This window comes from Lissotriton helveticus, chromosome 7 (assembly GCF_964261635.1).
Source record: "Lissotriton helveticus chromosome 7, aLisHel1.1, whole genome shotgun sequence".
NCBI classification, from domain to species: Eukaryota; Metazoa; Chordata; class Amphibia; order Caudata; family Salamandridae; genus Lissotriton; species Lissotriton helveticus.
The window spans coordinates 430221558-430239605 of NC_136068.1; the positions used below are offsets into that span (position 1 = coordinate 430221558).

The window sequence follows — 18048 nt, forward strand, 5'->3', positions numbered from 1 at the left end:
ATACACGTCCCTCCCAAAAAAAAAGCACCTAAATGAACAATAATGTAAATAGACTTTTTTTACTGCACTTTAAAGAAGTGATCCCTCCCCACTGCCCTCCGACAGTAATTGGAGACTGAGGTTTAGGGGAGGGAAGCTGGGATTTAAGTGCTTTGTAGGCAGAAATGCCACAGGTCTAAAACCAGCAATGTCCAGCTGTAGTTAGACATTCCATTGAAATCTGGATGTTCAGAATCTGCAAAAGCGTAGCAAGAATTATGGGGTGTGGAAGTGGAAAGGTAAGAAAGCAGTGCAAATTAGGTCAGCAAGGCGGGTGGGACTGGAAGGGGGCTTGTGGGAGATGGGAGTCTCACCGGATGGAGTCGTAGATGCTGCTGTAGGTGAATAAATAGGTGCGAAGAGATTCTTCCTGGATCTTTCTGAAATGGGAAGAGAACGAAATACAATGCATTAAACAGCTGCTATCTTCGCGCTCTCTCTGGGCTCCAGTCATATCCATCATCTGCTCCACAGGTGCAAGAGAGCTACATCTTTGACATTCACTAACTGCAAAAACAACCATTTGTCTGCTTCTCTGCCTCTTGCATAATCAGCCCCATTACATTTAGAAAGATTACAGACCTTGACCAGACTCCAGAAGACCTCCTTCATCTGCAACCACTACACCATCCATGGGTAAGAGGCAACTTCAGCATATATAACAAAAATCATCCCCCGCAACCAACACTGCCTCAGCCAAGTGGCTTCAGCGAACTCCCTTTATTAGATGAAAGCCATCTTCACCATATAACTTGGGACTCCTGCTAACCCAAACAAGTGTTACTTCTAGGAGTAGTGGTAGATTATACTAGGTTTCTGGCGCCACTGGGAATGTTACACTTATCTAGTATATACGTAGTTGGGTAATAATTATAACGGTGCTAAAAGGAGAAGAGAACCACTTCCCTCTTCTAGTTAGGCTAAGCCACAGACGTTTGTTGCTCCCTAGCACACGTAAGGTATTTTACACAGTCAAATACAGGTGTTTTCACATTACAGTTCATACAGTATAATTGTAATATTACAATCCCCGCGAAGAACTCACCGGAAAGCTTGCAGAGAGTGAACCAATATATGGTGTTCACATCAAATGAAGCTGGAACAATAAATAACAACGATAGCTACACCAGAACCCAATTGAGGGTTGGAAGTATCACCTCAATCGACAACGGACTACAGCAACGGAGAATAGCCTTGAAAAAGTCGGGGGTTACATTCCCCAATACGACGAAACACGTGTTGGCTGTGACGTCTCCTTCATTAAACAACGACAAAACCCTGAACAAAAGGATCTTGACAAATTTTTTATTGGATTGCTGTATGAACTGTAATGTGAAAACACCTGTATTTGACTGTGTAAAATACCTTACGTGTGCTAGGGAGCAACAAATAACCCAAACAAGTGGCCTATACAGTCTGCCTAAAAGATCAGCTGTTTCCCAGAAAACAAGCTGCTACCCCTGCTCCGACCCCAACGCATTGCCGTCATATTGCCAGCAAGCTCTGCATGGCCTGACGTTATAAAGAACCCTACCCCATTGTAGCAAAATTAAAACACGACAAGTGCCGTCTGCCACGGAGCTCAATTTCCTCTTGTTGCCACATCCGACTCACCTGATCAACAGGTCACGCACTTTGTCAGCCTCAGGGAAGAGGTCCCACACTTTTGCATTCATCTTCTCATTGATGATGAAGGTCCGACACGTCTTCCAGTCACCCATCTTCATGGCCTTGGAGGCAGCAACTACATGCTCACGCATGCTCTCTGGAGGGCCTAGAGGCATAAATAGAGTCAAGAGAGTGGAATTTGTTTAGCCAAAGGGCTCTATAGATTCATGACAATTTTTTAATATTTTTTATTTATTACATCTGTTTTTTATTTTCATATAGAGAACAAAAGGGGGATCTAGGTACACACAGCACAGGGCCCACAACCCTATGTATGGCCGGCCGCACAATTCAGAAATATCACGAGAGATTTCCGGGAGGCTTATCAGAACAGCTTGTACACAGCATGTCGCCTACAACCCTTGTTGGGCCAGCCGCGTGATGTATGTAGCATAGCATTAGACTTATAATCGTGGGTGAACCTAACAAAAAGAGGGACCGTGGGTGTAGGCAAGAGATCTACGGGAAAAAAGTGGTGAGAAGCAGACATGCGAGGAAGCTATGTTGGGTAGACAATGATGAGGAAAGAGCAGGAGAGCGCGGGGGAGCGAGGGGAGCCAATGTTGCATACTAGCCAGGCTATGGTTGTGAAGGCAATCTATCAGGTTGAGTTACAGCATCTTCAAGTATAGCGCTATGAGTTGCTTAGTGGCTCCTAGCATATGGAGAGCTATATGCCAGTCACTACGAGTAAGCGCTTTTAGGTTGTCAGGCTTAAGGCCTAAATGAACCGTGGCTGTGGATTCAGGCAGAGGGAAGCCCAGTACCTCGTTAATATGACTAAGAATTTCCTTCCAGAACAGGGTCAGAAGAGGATACACCCACCAGATGTGAATGAAGTCTCCAGAGGTGTGAGAAGTTGGCCTGATATATAATGTTCACTATTCTAGTGAACACTCTGTATCAGTCCAAACAACCCTTATTGATGATTGGTTGCAAGTCAACCTTATAGACCAGCTATCCTAGTAGCATGGATACGAGCAGTCTAAGGCTAAGACTCTAGAGGGCGTGTTAAGCCAGCTGTTTTACCATCACATTACCCCTTGAACACCAAGTGAAAGGACACCACACAAGTTGTTATCAAAAATAAAGTGTATTTATTTATAACAGGACTACCCTGGCTCTTTATGAGACAGGGAGCTAAGCACACAACAAAACTCTTAAAGAATTACTGAAAGTCGCACAATTTACACAAATGCCCGAGGGGCACGAAAAACCATATACACAAGAAGTGGAATGCGAAGTTACTAGCAGGTAAGTAATACTTTTCTAGACTGTAGAAACGCTAGGCCTACAATGCTGAACCCTTAGATTAGAAGCAGGAGGCCTAGGGACGCCGTGTGCAGAGTGGGAACTCTCACGCATAATGCGGGAACAAGTCTATGGATACTAGCACTTTGCAAAGTTACTGTTCTCGGGCGAACCCGACTAGGTGGGTCGAAAACAAGAGTGGATCCGAACACTTAGGGTGTTGGACTATGCTGGAGCACCGGAGTACTCAGTTTACCTAGCCCAGGGGCTGCGGCTGCATAGGGTTCAAGTCGCGTCGGAAACCCTTGTTGAAGATCCAGGAGCCTGAAGAAAGAAGTTGCTGGCAGGCGGCCAGTGAAGAAGTTCGTGGTGATCCAAGCCTGGATCAGGGAAGAAGAAGACCTGTAAGCAGAGGGGACCAAGTTCTGAATCACTAGCCAGTGATTTAGGTGGGCATCAGGATGGCACCGGACGAAGTCACCTCAGCCAGGTGAGTGGGCGCTGCTGGGCTCTGCAGTCTCTCGGACCAGGAGGCGTTGTCGGCGACCAGGATGGAGGTGCGAGCTGTCCCACGAAGGTCTCTGCTGTCGACGTCGCTGGACCCAGGATTGGGGCAACAAGTCTTGGCAAATGCAAGGCCCACGCGGTGGACCTAAAATGGCGTCTTGAGTGGACCAGGAGGGTCCAGGGTGCTTCTCTGAAGGAGGGAAGCAAGGGCCAGTCTGGAGCAACCAGACCAGCGGTGTTTGTCGTCGTGGAGCGTCGTGAGGGGGCCACTAGCCAACGGGCAGTGACCTGGACAACGCGGTGAGCAGCAAAGAGCAGAAGGGCCCCACGCAGATCTCGTGGATGCAGGGGGGCTGAACTTCGGTGCTGGAGCTGCTCAGGGTCGGGGCTTCTCTTACCCCAAAGAACTCAGTCGAGGGTCACTCGGTGGTCGTGCTGGACAAGCGTCGTGCAGTTCTGAAGATGGCCGGTCCCTCGAGGTCTCGTCGCACCCACGGATCACAGCTGGGCTGATGATGTAGGTTGAGGTCAGAGGTGCCAGGGAAGCCGGTTCTCGTCGTGCTGGAGCAGTCTTGATCCGGAGGAGAGACTGGCAACAAACCGCGATGCTTGGTTGGTGCCTGCTGCTGCAGGGTGACTACTCCTTAGTCACAAGGGAGAAATCTTGAGAAGAGTCTTGAGTTCTTCGGGTAGAAGGTCGGTTCAGGATTCAAAGATTGATCTCATTTGGAAGGGGGCCAGTTCCTACCTTTATCCTGCAAAAAGGGTCTGGCACGCGACTAAGTCCTGCCCTATGGGTGGGACTAGGAGGGGGGTGGTTACACCCCTCTCCTTTGGCGGGCTTTTCCCAGATCAGGGGCTGGAGTGCCCCTGGAACTGGTTCAAGCCGGCCTATGCACAGTGAGCACCGGGGTGCCACTTGCAGTCACCTTCCTCTAAAGCCCTGCCTACCTAGGATACACAAAATCCTGTCTGGGACGGTGCTGGCACCGCCCCTGGCAGGAAACCCTTTGTCCTTGCCTCCTGGGCTGGGAGGACTCCCAGCAGCAGGAGGGCAGACTTGTGTCTCGGTGGCAGCATCCATTTTGTGGAGCTAAGGCTCTGTCTAACTTTAACCGGGGTTACAGGTTACATACATGTCGTGTCCCTCTAGAAGGGTGGAATGCTAACCCCGTCGCCAGAATTGGCGAGGGGTTAGTATTCCAATTCGTATGACACCTTACTCGACATGTTTTGATAAAGCGATACCAGAGTTGGCATATAACCGCGAGGATTATAATGCACTTAAGAGTATATGGTATGCGATATCATGGAAACGGCTAAGGGATGGATCCCGAAAGCCGCAGACAGGCTCAGCTCATGCCAGAGCACTATCTCACACGATTCCAAGCACTCTGCCTTCAGGATTGTCAAGGCCTGCCATAGGAGTGACTGATAGGAGATCTGTGTGTCCATTTAGGTTTAGATATAGGAATACTATATCTACAGCAGAGGGTGAGTACACCACTTTGCCCCAGCTGTCAAGCAAGCCAGTTGTGTCTGATTTAGTTAGTCAGCCCAGGGGTGGCATAATACATGCTGCAGCCCCTGGGAGACTTCTGGGTGCACCTCAGCCCTGGGTACAGGGACTTGGAGAGGGTCCAGTGCCAATTCAGTACCTGGGTACAATTTGGAGTAGAGAGAACAGCTAGGCTGTGGGTCTGATTAGCAGGCCCACAGCCAGGGAAAGTCGTAAACCAGTGAAGCAAAAAGCTAAAATCTGGGTGATCATATGATTGCAGACCCTACTCTCCTACAAGAGGCATTCGAACATCTCCAGCACAACGGTGAGGATGCGGGAAACATCCTGTGTAAACAAGAGGGTGTATAGTACCACTGCGTTGTGATCTTATACGCAGTTTCTTGCTGCGATATACTGCGATAGACCTTCAGTATGTCCTGCCACATGCGGCTCCACTGAGCTGGCGTAATTTCCGCGGGGGACATGGATTGCCACTGGCGCCGATATGGGTGAATGGTTACTAGCGGGGGATGTTGCAGGATCTGGTACGTACGAGAGATAAGACCCTTTGACTCATCAAAGTAGAGTATCAATCGCTCAAAGGGGGTGAATGGGCAGTTGGCAGCCTACTGCATCTCGGGCAAAGGTAACGAATGTCGCAGTTGTGCATATTAAAGCCCTAATCACAGCGGTAGTTGGAAATCCTCTCTGCATTAAGCAAATGTTTTGAGCGTGCCCCCAGCGTACAGGTCGCTGTAGGGAAGTGGCTTTCTGTTGCAGTAACCCCCCCACTTTTTGCCTGATATCTGATTGACTTTTCTTGGTGTGCCCTGGGTCCCTGTCAATCAGGTTCCCAAGGCCTGTGTTCCTTCCCCAAAAACATACCCAATTGGCATCTCTAGCCACATGTCAGCCCCTGGTAAATGGTACCCAAGGTACCCAGGGCATTGTGACCAGAGAAGACCCCCTAAGGGCTGCAGCAGTTATTGTGCCACCCTTACGGGCCCTGTACCCTGACACACACACTGCCTTTGCAGGGTGAGTGTCTTGGTGCAGAACTAAACAAAGAGTCGACATGGCACACATCCCTGTGTGCCATGCCCACAAACACTGCCCTGGCATACATCAGTTACCCCTCTAGCTGGGTGCACTATGCCAGTGGTGTGGGCACAGGTGCATGAGCCCTGTGCCCCTACAGTACCCAGGGCCATTCCTGGGCAGTGTAAGTACAGTGATGCCATTAAGAGTATATGGTGCTGGGAGGTTGTCATTACGAACTCCACAGCACCATAATGGCTACACTGAAGACTGACAAGTTTGATATCTAACTTCTCAGCACATTAAACCCACACCGATGCCAGTGTGGGATGTAATGCCAAATGCACTACAGAGGGCATCTTACCAACTCCCAGTGTCCTGACTGCATGGCTACCGAGGCTGCCCCCACCAGACATGTTTCTGGACCCCTGGGTCGAGAGCTTGCCGCTCTCGGGCCTGAAACAATGCACATCCTGGGACAAGGTGCCAAGCCACCTCCCCCAGGATGGTCAGGGGAAGCTTCATAGGCATGCCACCTTTTGTGAGCTTACCCAGGCCAATTGGTGTACTCAGCAACTGGCCCCACCGGTTCTGACCCCCACTTTGGTGGGAAGACATGCGGGAAAACCTAAGTGAGGAAAGGGGGTGTGTCAGCCTTTGCCAACTCCAACCCTCAGGTGGGAGAGGCGAGGTGAAGCACAACTCAGGGCTACCGCTATCTTGAGGATGGGGAGCCCTACCCAATCAGAGCTAGGCACACCTGCCCCCCTCCCACAGGAGAGGAGCAGGATTGGGGGTGTACTCACCCCAGGACAGGGACCCACTGGTCCCTGCCCTTGCCCTACCCAACACCCCTAAATTTAGTATTTAGGGGCACCCTGAACCTTCCTTCCTCAGATCTCGATTTGAAAACAAGAAAGCAGATCAATAAGACCTGCCGTGCAGCTGCTAACAAGAGGACAACACCAACTGACATGGGCCCAGAAACCTACAGGCCGGTTGATCCATGACCCTGCTACTGCTAAACCCCGGCGTCTCCTGCGGACAGCAACCTCGAAAACCCCGGAGGATCTGCCTGCCTTGCTAATCTAAAGAGTGGGACTCCCATGAGAAGTGGTTCTGCTCAAACAGCAACAATCCCTGGTGCCGGCCAGGAACTGCGAATCCAGCACACTCTGCACCCGCCAGCCCACCCGTGCCAGAGTGGACAAAGACCCCGAGGACGTCCCCCCGCCGACTTGACCCGGAATCCAGTGCCCAAAGACCCTCATCGACGATCCCGACGCCTGCAGCCTCACAACAAGGGACCCCTCCAACCGCGACCAGGGTAAGATTTCCCGACATCCAAAGACACCCCTACATCCAGCTTCCCACGGCCTCCTGTGCCCAACTCCTGGGTGTCTACCTATCCTCAAAGATCCCAACTCTTTTTTTTTTTTTTTTTGCAGAGTTTTATATAGCGCGAACTAGACCCGAACCGAATCAGGTATCAGAGCGCTTGACATATTTTTCCAGTTACGTTACATGAGGACACACTTTCATTTTAGGCACGGGGAGATTAAGTGATTTGCCCAGAATCACAGGAGGTTTTTGGCGTTGTTACCGAGACATCATGAATGATGTCACTAGCCATGTCATGAGCGATGCAACACGGGACATCACCAGCAATGCACTGCAGGGGCATGAGTTATAGCCAGCTTAGCTAACTATGACGGTTGAATTTCTCCGGTTCTGCATGAGCAGAGGGAGAGGTGTGGCGCCGCGGCCAGGGCGACTGACGCTGGAATCTGGGGATCAGGGTTCGATCCTCGGCTCCGGCGGCAGGTTAGCCCAGCACCATGCGACTCTGGGCAATAGCTTGCTTAATCTTCCTGACGGCCCCCAGCGCCTAGAGACCCTAACGGGTGATTGTGCGCTATACAAATGTGGATTATTATGAGCGAAATGTCAGCCCAACCACAACCTCCCTGCAACCATTGTTCTCCTCCATGAACTTTCAAGGCCTTATTAAATCAATTTCCGTAACTCTAACAGCCCTGCAACCTTTGTTTTTTTAGTGAATTTACCAGGTTTTTTAAGTGGTAGAGAAAGGAAGCATGGCCTCTGACAACTTCTCAGCAATCCTGCTGTGTGGGACCCACTGGAGGCAACAAAAGGGTCAGTTGGCCCCCAAGGATGTCCACGGGGCCAACCACCCCCTCCTATCACCTTCAGTAAGTCCCACACAGCAGAACCGCTGAGTTCTGAAAATAGGCCATGCCCCCTTTCTCCACCACTCTACAAAGGGCCTCCTGAGGCACTCTTGGTTGGGGGATGAAGTCCCCTTCGCTGCTGGGGGTCCTTAGGAGCCAAACTTTTTTCTCCAATAAGACCCACATAGTGTGAGGTGGTCGCAGGCCAGGTCCACTTTCTCCATCACTCGGCAAACGCACCTCCTGGCACGCTCCTGGTTGGGGCATGAAGTCCCCTTGCCTCTTGAGGGTCCCTGGGGGCAAACCAGCCCTACTGTTACCTCTAGTAAGCCCCACACAGCTGGATTGCAGAGAGTTGATCAGAGGCCACAACCCTTTCTCCACCACTCTGCGTACGGGACTCCTGGCGCACTGCCACTTGGGGGATGAAATCCACTCTTGTCCTGACGCCTTCAGGACGCAAAGGGACCTCATCACCCCACCAGCAGTGCGCTGACAGATGCGTTTGCAGAGTGGTGAAATAACTTACCTCTCGAAGTGGTGGTCGCACCTGAAGAATCTCCGTCCCCGAGCCTGCAGCCTTTGTTCAACTTCCAAGTCGCCCATTGAATAACATGGAGCGCCCGATGGCTCAAAAGCACCCTACACCCAGCTGCCCGAGTGCCCCTGGGACTGCAACCTTTGTCCTAATCTACTTCCCCATTTGCCCTGAGCAAGTGACCAGGAGCCCAGCTCCCACAGCCGCTTGGCCTGCCTGCTAGCAGCCACCAACCGAAGGCCCCCTATCCTCCATTGGATAACATTATCAGGAGTTTTATTGAGCGCTCAGGTACTCAGACAAGAGTGTCCCGGCGCTATCAGACCTAACACAGCATAACCCCAGCGGCAGGGGAGAAATTAGGGACAGAACAACCACGTTTTAAGCTCTTTCCTGAATGAGGCTAAATTCTCGCTCTCTCTCAGAGCGAGTGGCAGAGCATTCCATGCCTGCGGCGCCAGATATTTAAAGGACCGACCCCCGGTCCGCGCACGTTTGATTGCCGGGACCGTGCCCAGTGTCAAGGCGGCCGAACGCAAGGCTCTGGATGGATGGTGAAAGCCAACTCTCTTCCTCAAATAGAGAGCCCCGGTGCCATGGAGGGCCTTAAACGCTATGGTAAGAGCCTTAAACTCATTGCGTTTCCGGATTGGCAGCCAGTGAAGGGACTTCAACATTCCAGTGGCATGAGAACTGCGGCCAAGGTCAAAGATTGCTCGGCAGGTGAGATAAAAGATATTCCGGCAGGCCGAGGTAGAGTACATTCGCGTAATCCAGCCTCGATCGGACCAAGGCTTGCACCATTATTTTCCTGTGGGCAATAGAAACGAGAGAGGGAGGAATTTACTTAACATTTTTTATATCCGAAAACACTGTCCGACCAGACCAAGAACCTGTGGTTTCAGTGAGAGACAGTTGTCCATCTTGATTCCAAGGTTCTTCGCTACCGTGGAATCAGTGGAAGGTGGATACATCCCAGCTGGCCACCAGGCCTTCCATCCGGGATCAGAAGGGCACCCAAAGAAGAGGAGCTCAGACTTATCGGAGTTGCATTTCAAATGGTTAAGTTGAAACCAGGCAAATACCGCCCCCAAGCAGTTCTTAATGCTATCTCCATCAAAGTCCGAGTTCCGTACGCATGTGAATAGAAGCTGGGTGTCATCGGCGTACGAGACGATCTGGGCGCCAAAAGACTCTGCCAGTGCCGCGAGAGGGGACATGTAGATGTTAAAAAGAGTGGGGCTCAAGATCGACCCCTGAGGAACTCCCACCTCCAGAGGCAGCACTGCAGCAGAGTATGGAGGCGCCCAGACTGTCTGTTGTCGGTTGGATAGAAACGACTCAAACCATCTGAACACCGTTCCCCGAACACCGATCTCCAAGAGTCTTGCCAGGAGGCGGTCATGGGGAACGGTGTCAAACGCAGCCGATGGATCTAATAACACGAGCAGTGCTTTCCCTCCATTATCTAGGAATTTCTTGATGGCCTCTGACATCCCCAACAGTGCTGATTCGGTACTCATGTTTGCCCTGAAACCGGACTGGGTGTAATGCACGATCTCATGTGACTCTACAAAGTCGGCCAGGACAGAATGCACATGTTTTTCGGCCACCTTGGCCAGGACCGGAAGCAGCGATATATGCCGATAATTCGCATGGATACTGGGGTCCAGGGACGTTTTTTTTAAAACGGGGAGAACCATCGCCTGTTTCCAAGCTTGCAGCACAACTCCCGTTACCAAAGACCGATTTAAAATCGGATTAACAATAGGATTAACGATGTATGCTGTAGTCACCCTAAGGTCAGTAGCACATTGGCTACTGACCTAAATACCCCTGCAACGCCCCCTAAAAACAGTATTTAGGGAGCAGCCCTGAAGCAAGAAAGCAGATTCCCGCAACCTAAGAAGAAAAAGGATGAAAGAAGACGCCCAGCAGAGGAGACTGCAGAGAACAACTGACTTAGCCCCAGCCTTAACGGCCCGTCTGCAGTATCCGGAGATCCTGCGCCAAAAGGAAAATGCTACTTACCAGTATGCATCTGTTTTTGGCATGTAGGGCTGCTGACATTCATATCTTAGCATAGATCGCCACCTAGTGTTGGGTCCGGATGTTTGCACCTTGTTGTCTTGGAAGAGTCTTCGAAGTATCAAGAGATAGGCGACACCTCCCCTGGACTACAGTGCGCATGGGCATCTTTTGCATCTTCAGATTGTTTTTCGCCATTGTGGCAAAGATGGAGTATAGGAAAGTAAGAGATGACCATGTAAATGTATGTAAGAAAGATAACCCTCAGCTGCGACAGGCACCGGGGAGGAGGGTGGGCGATATGAATGTCAGCAGCCCTACATGCCAAGAACAGATGCATACTGGTAAGTAGCATTTACCGTTCGAGGCATGTGGGCTGCTGAATTCATATCTTATCACAGACTGTATAGCAGTTTCTCCTCTAGCGGTGGTTGCCTGTACCAGCTGTAGTGGTTTGAAAAAGAGTTATAAGGACAGCCTGGCCTACAGCAGCTTGTTGCTTAGCTTGCACGTCAACACAGTAGTGTTTAGTGAAAGTGTGTATTGTAGACCATGTAGCTGCCCTACATATGTCTTCTAAGGGAATATTTCCTAGAAAAGCTATGGATTCCCCCATTTTGCGCGTTGAGTGGGCTTTTGGGGGAACTGTTAAAGTGTGCTTTGCCTTTTGATAGCATATTTGAATGCATTTAACTATCCATCTGGCTATTCCTGTCTTGGAAATGGGATTACCCTTACGTTGTGGTGAAAAAGCAACAAATAGTTGCTTTGTTTTTCTGAATGATTTTGTTCTGTCAACGTAATGTAGCAGAGCTCTTTTAATGTCTAGTGCTCTTTCAGCCACGGATTGCGGGTTTTGGAAGAAAACTGGCAATTCTATGGACTGATTGATGTGGAAAGTGGAGATAACATTTGGCATAAATTTGGGGTTTGTACGAAGCACTACCTTATTGTGGTGTATTTGCATGAAAGGTTCCTGAATGGTTAGCGCTTGTAGCTCACTCACTCGCCTGAGGGAGGTAATGGCAATTAAACATGCCACTTTCCATGTTAAGAACTGTAGTTCACATGAATGAAGTGGTTCGAAGGGGGGTCCCATGAGTCTGGTAAGCACTACGTTTAAGTTCCAGACTGGAGAAGGTGGATGCTTTGGAGGGATAATTCTTTTCAGTCCTTCCATAAAAGCTTTGATAGGTGGTATTCTGAATAGGGACACATGTTGTCTGTTTTGAAGGTATGCTGCTGTAGCAGCAAGGTGGAGCCTTATGGATGAGTATGCTAGGTTACATCTTTGAAGATGTAGCAGGTAACAGATTAGGTTTTGGATGGAGGCATCTAATGGATTGATTTGGTTATTATTACAATAAATTACAAATCTTTTCCATTTAGCTGCGTAGCATGCTCTGGTAGTGGGACGCCTTGCTTCCTTGATAATGTTCATGCAGTCTGGAGGCAAGTTAAGATATTCGAACTCTAAGCCCTCAGGAGCCAGATCGCTAGGTTCATCTGATTGGGATCTGGGTGCCTGATCTCTCCATGGTTCTGTGTTAGCAATTGTGGCGAAAGGCGCAGAGGAACTACTGAGAGTTCTAGGAGCGTCGTGTACCATGGCTGCCTTGCCCATGAGGGAGCAACCAGGATCATTGTGAGTGACTGTTGCCTTAGTTTGCGTGCCACTAATGGAATCAGTGGGGTTGGTGGAAAAGCGTATGCAAATCTGCCTGACCAGTTCATCCATATCGCATTGCCTTGTGACAGCGGGTGTGGGAACCTGGCGGCAAAGGACGGGCATTTTGAGTTTTCCTTTGCGGCAAACAGATCTATTTCTGGATGTCCCCACTTTTGGAAGAATGGTTGGAGAACTTGAGGATGAATCTCCCATTTGAGTATTTGTTGACTGTCGGCTTAGTAGATCTGCTATCTGATTGTCTATTCCTGGGAGGTGTTTGCTAGGAGGTTAATGTTTTGTGGAATTGCCCACTTCCATATGCTCTGTGCTAGGTGAGATAGCTGCAGAGAGTGTGTCCCTCCTTGTTTTTGGATGTAGTACATGGCTGTCATGTTGTCCGTCCGGATTAACACAGCCTTGTTGCATAAGTATTTCTGAAAGGCTTTCATTGCTAGAAATACTGCTAGTAACTTTAAGTGGTTTATATGTAGTGTCTTTTGCTGGGCTGTCCAGAGACCTTGGACTGTGTATTGAAGGAGATGGGCTCCCCAACCTGTCAGTGATGCGTCCGCTGTTAATACTACTTGTGGAACTGGCTCTTGAACAGTCGCCCCTTGGAAAGGTTTTGTGGGTTCCACCACTGCAGAGAGCTGTAAGTGCGACTGTCCACCAACACTAGGTCTATTAGTTGTCATTGAGCTTCGTTCCACTGCCGTGCTAGGCATTCCTGTAAGGGACGCATTTGAAGCCGAGCATGAGGGACGATGAATATGCAGGAGGCCATCATGCCTATGAGCTGCATAAACACTCGGGCTGGCAGGGAGTGTTGTGGCAGAAATCTTTGAGTGAGAGACTATGTTGGCTATCCTGACTCGATTTGGATATGCCTTCGCCACGGAGGTATTTATTGTTGCTCCCAGATATTGTTGTATGTGGGAGGGTTGCAAATGTGATTTGGGGTAATTTATGGAAAATCCTAACTTGTGGAGTAGCTGGATTGTCTGTGAGGTATGGCTGGCACACTGTGCATAAGAGTTGGCTTTTATGAGCCAATCGTCGAGGTAGGGGAACACATGGATGCGTTGCCTTCTGAGGTGTGCTGCTAGACATTTTGTAAAAACTCTTGGTGTTGTAGTTACCCCCAAGGGGAGAACTTTGAATTGATAGTGGTGACCTTCTATTGTGAACCTGAGGTATCTCCTGTGAGCTGGATGTTTATGGATGTGATAGTATGCATCTTTGAGGTCTAATGTAGCAAGGAAGCCCCTTGCTGGAGTAGTGGGAGTACTTGTTTTAGAGTGATCATATGGCAATGCTCTGAGATTATGTATTGGTTCAGAGGTCTGAGGTCTAATATTGGTCTGAGGGACCCATCTTTTTTGGGAATGAGGAAGTATAGAGAGTATACTCCTGTTCCTTGATGTTTAAAAGGGACTGGCTCTATGGCACCCTTTTCCAGCATGGATAGTACCTCTTGTTATAACAGCGTGATGTGTTCTTTGGACACTGGACGGTGTTTGGGCGGTATGTTATGTTAATTTCGATTTATATAGCGCCAAATCACCGACAGGTCTCTTAGCGCTTGTTTTGGGAACCCGTCCTGGCTTTCCCTGCAAGATTACCCCTACTGGGCTTCCCCAAGGTGAAGACCAGGCATCCCGCCGCGGGGGGGCCATAGTGGAGATTAAGCAAGCTATTGCCCAGAGCTGCAGAGTGTGAACCCATGATTCGAGTAGGCACCGAGGCGAGAATTATAGAGTCCGTGGACATTTGGGCTCAAGACCCTGCCGCGTCGGGAATTGAACCCTGGTCCCGGGTCTGACCTCTGCATCAGGGTCTGCCTCCTCTAACCAGTGAGCCACACTTCTCCACGTGGTGGAGTAGAAGTGAGTTCCAGGCAGTAACCATACTGGATAATTTGTCTCGCCCACCTGTTGTAATGGCGTTCCAGACTTGTAGGAATTGTGTTATTCTGCCTCCGTCTGGTGTTAAGTGGTCTGGAGGGAGTGTGAATGAGTCACTGTTTGGTGGCGGTGGAGGCTCTGGTGTCATTACCACCACATCCTCTGCCCTTGTTATTGTTCCCTCTATAACCTCCTCTATTGGAGCCTTTATTAAAGGTGCCTTTTGTGCACTACTTTTGAAGGATGAAGAGGTTTGGGATGTGTTGCCTCTGCCTGAGCCTAGAAAAGAGGAGCGACGAAAGGAGCTCCTAGATTGTTGATATTGAAGTGCACCCATGGACTTTGCGGTGTCAGTATCTTTTCTAAGTTGGTATCAACTGCAGGGCCAAACAAGAAATCTTGGTTAATGGGTTGATTGAGTATTGTAGATTGGACTTCATTTTTAAAACCCGAGATGCGGACCCAGGCATGCCGGCGTAGCAACACACTAGTGTTCACAGACAAAGCGGCTGTATCAGCTGCATCAAGGGTGCATTTTATGGATGCGTTAGTGATGAATTTCCCTTCCTGTATCAGGTCATTTGCTTTTGCCTTATAGGGTTCTGGTAGGTGTTGTAATAATCCCTCCAGTTCATCATAGTGTGCTCTGTCATTGCGTGCTAGGAGAGCTTGTGTATTGGCAATTCTCGAAGTATTTGCTGCCCGAGAGGCCACTCTTTTCCCTGAGGCTTCTAAAATTTTGGACTCCTTGTCAGGAGGGGTGGGGTGGGGGGCATCACCTGTTTGCCAATTTGCCCTTTTCCTAGCCTTAGATACGACTAGGGGGTTTAGTGGTAGCTGAGCCTTGATATAAGAGGGGCCTGTAGGGGCTGGTTTGTATTTCTTTTCAATTCTTAGATTGAGGACACGCGCCCTGGCTGGGTCTTTAAAGATGTCTGGTGCGTGCTTCAATACTCCCTTCAGCATAGGAGTATACGTACACTCTTCTCTGATGTTGGGAAGGTGTTAAATAAGAAATCCTCCTCTATAGGGTCAGTGTGCATGTTTACACCATAATACTGAGATGCTCTGTCTACTAACTGGTTAAAAGCGACAGTGTCGTCAGTAGGAGACAGCTTTGTGGGGTATGGCGAAGTGTCGGGTATGGGTTGTGTATCATATGGGTCCTCAGGGTCATTCTGATCGTCCCATGTGTCATCCTGGTTTCTTTGATCATCAGGGTCTATAAAGTCCTGTTGAGGATCTTCACCCATGTCTTCTACATCATCATAGTGTGGACGTGTAGGAGAATATGGAACATAAGGCATGTTAGGAGTGTAAGGAGGAGGTGTAAAAGCTCTAGAAGGGGATGTCCCAAAGTCCTTTTTCTTAGGAGGAACAGGAGAAGGTGCCTCAGTGTCCAGTCTTCTCTTTTTCTTATTGTAAACTGATATATGTCCTATCTCAGGTTCTATATACAGTCTATTTTGGTCTGGGCTCAATGGATCAGGATGGAAAAGTTCTTCTTCCACTGTCCGTGGCTTTGGCGCCGATATTTTTGGATCGGTTGCTTGCTTGTTCTTATTTTTCGGTGGAGCTTTTTTCGGCTCAATGTCATTTGTCGGCTCGACTGCTTTTTTCGGCTCTACGGCCTTGTTTGACTCGCCGACCTTCTTCTGTTCTACGGTCTTTTTCGGCTCGACCGCCCTTTTCGGGTCGAAGGCCTTTTTTCGGCTCGGCGGCAGTCTTCGGGTCGACTACTTTCTTCGGGTCGATTTCCTTTTTCGGGTCGATGACCTTTTACGGGTCGACGTCTTCTTTGGATTGACGCCCTTCTTTGGGTCGACAGTGATCTTTGGATCAACGACCTTCTTTGGGTCGACTGTTTTTCGGATCGGCGACTTTTTTGGCTGGATGGTCTTTTTCGGATCTTCTACTTTTGTGCTGTCGGCGCCTGTTCTCGGCTCTGTGGCCGTTTTTGAGTCAATGGTCTTCTTGGGAAGTGTTTTGCTCGCTCCCGGGGTACCGGAAGGCTTTGGTATAGTCTTCGGAGCCGAGCCGGAAGGCGGCGCTTCTGAAGCGGTATTTCGGTCACGGCTAAGGCTTTTAGGCGATGCTTTGACCGGAGCCTTGTTTGGAGGTGGAGGCAGGGTAGGGGCTTTGGTACTCACGGTTTGCCCCGGTGGGATCTCGTCATCGGAGTCCGACTGGTCTTCTATTGGGATGAGTTCTAGGTCGGAGTCCGCTGCCCCCGGGAGTTCATGTTCGTCGTCGAAAATGTTATCCGGTTCTTGTGTCTGTCGCTGCATCTCTTGTCGAGCAGCCCTTCGGTTCCGGATAGTCTTCTTCGACTGGAACTGAGCACAAGCTGGACAGTTTTCTTCGTTGTGCTCCGGCGATAGCGATAAGCATACAGTATGCAACAGGTGCCTATGTGGAAACTTGGATCGACATTGCGGGCATCTTTTAAACGGGGTCCTTTCCATCGGCAGGAGGCCCACGTGGCGTCGAAAAGACCCAACGGCCCGCTGTAGGAGAGTGGGGTCTGCAATCCTATGGTCACCCCAGATTTTTTGCTTTTTGCTTCACTGGTTTACCCCTTTCCCTGGCTGTGGACCTGCTAATCAGACCCACAGCCTAGCTGTTCTCTCTAAATTTACAACCATGTGCCTTAGGTGCATCTACCAATTGGTACTGGGCCACCTTATCAGTCCCGGTACAGTGTACCTTAGGTATCCAGGGCTTAGGTGTACCCAGGGCCTACCAGGAGCTTAAGCATGTATTATGCCACCCCTGGCTGGCCATCCAAAACTGAACTGGCTGCAAGACAGCAGGGGCAAGGTGGTGTAATCACCCTTTGCTGTAGATATAGTATACCTATATCTAACCCTAAAATGGACACATATATTCCTATCAGTCACTCCTATGGCAGGCCTTATCAATCCTGAAGGCAGAGTGCTTGGAATTATGTGAGATGGTGCTCTGGCATGAGCTGAGCCCGTTTGCAGCTTGCGGAACCAAGTCCCAATAGCTGTTCCATGATAACGCTATACCATATACTCTTAAGTGCATTATAATCCTCGCGGTTAAATGCTAACTTTGGTATAGCATTATCAAAACATGTCGAGTAAGGTGTCATACGAATTGGAATACTACCCCCTCGCCAATTCTGGCGACGGGGGTAGCATTCCACCCTTCTAGAGGGACACGACATGGATGTAACTGTGAACCCCGGTTAAAGTTAACTCTAGCCTTGGCATCACAAAATGGATGCCACCACCACAGACACAAGTCTGACCTCCTGCTGCTGGGAGTCCTTCCAGCGAGGGAGACTTGGACAAAGGGTTTCCTGCCTTGGGAGGTGCTAGCACCACCCCAAACAGGATTTTGTGTATTGGGTAGGATAGGCCTGAAAGGAATGAGACATGCCCGGGGCACACAAGGTGTCCTGTGCATACACCGGTTCAAACCAGTTGCTGGGGCATCCCTGCCCCAGCTCTGGCGCGAAACCGGACAAAGGATAGGGGGTGTAGCCACCCCCCTTCCTGGTCCCACCCAGGGGAGGGACCTAGTCAGTAGTGCAGCCCCCTTAAGGAGAATAAAGGTAGGAGCTGGTCCCATTCCAAATTAGATTATCCTGAACAACTTTACAAGAAGAAACTCTGGACTTCGACGTTCTGCTCCACAGAAGACTGAAGAATCTCTCTTGTGGGCAAGGAGTGTCCACCCTGCAA

General features: G+C 49.7%; 1 protein-coding gene across 1 annotated transcript in view; it reads right to left on the reverse strand.

Annotated features, from left to right (window-relative positions):
- The window catches only part of EIF3C (eukaryotic translation initiation factor 3 subunit C), a 683261-nt gene that overhangs the window by 130552 nt on the left and 534661 nt on the right, over positions 1 to 18048 (reverse strand). The window contains exons 17-18 of the mRNA XM_078652326.1: positions 1654 to 1813; positions 354 to 419 (exon numbers count right to left, since the gene is read on the reverse strand). Of these exons, the coding sequence (XP_078508452.1) occupies positions 354 to 419; positions 1654 to 1813 (226 nt within the window). The remainder of the gene's footprint in view (positions 1 to 353; positions 420 to 1653; positions 1814 to 18048) is intronic.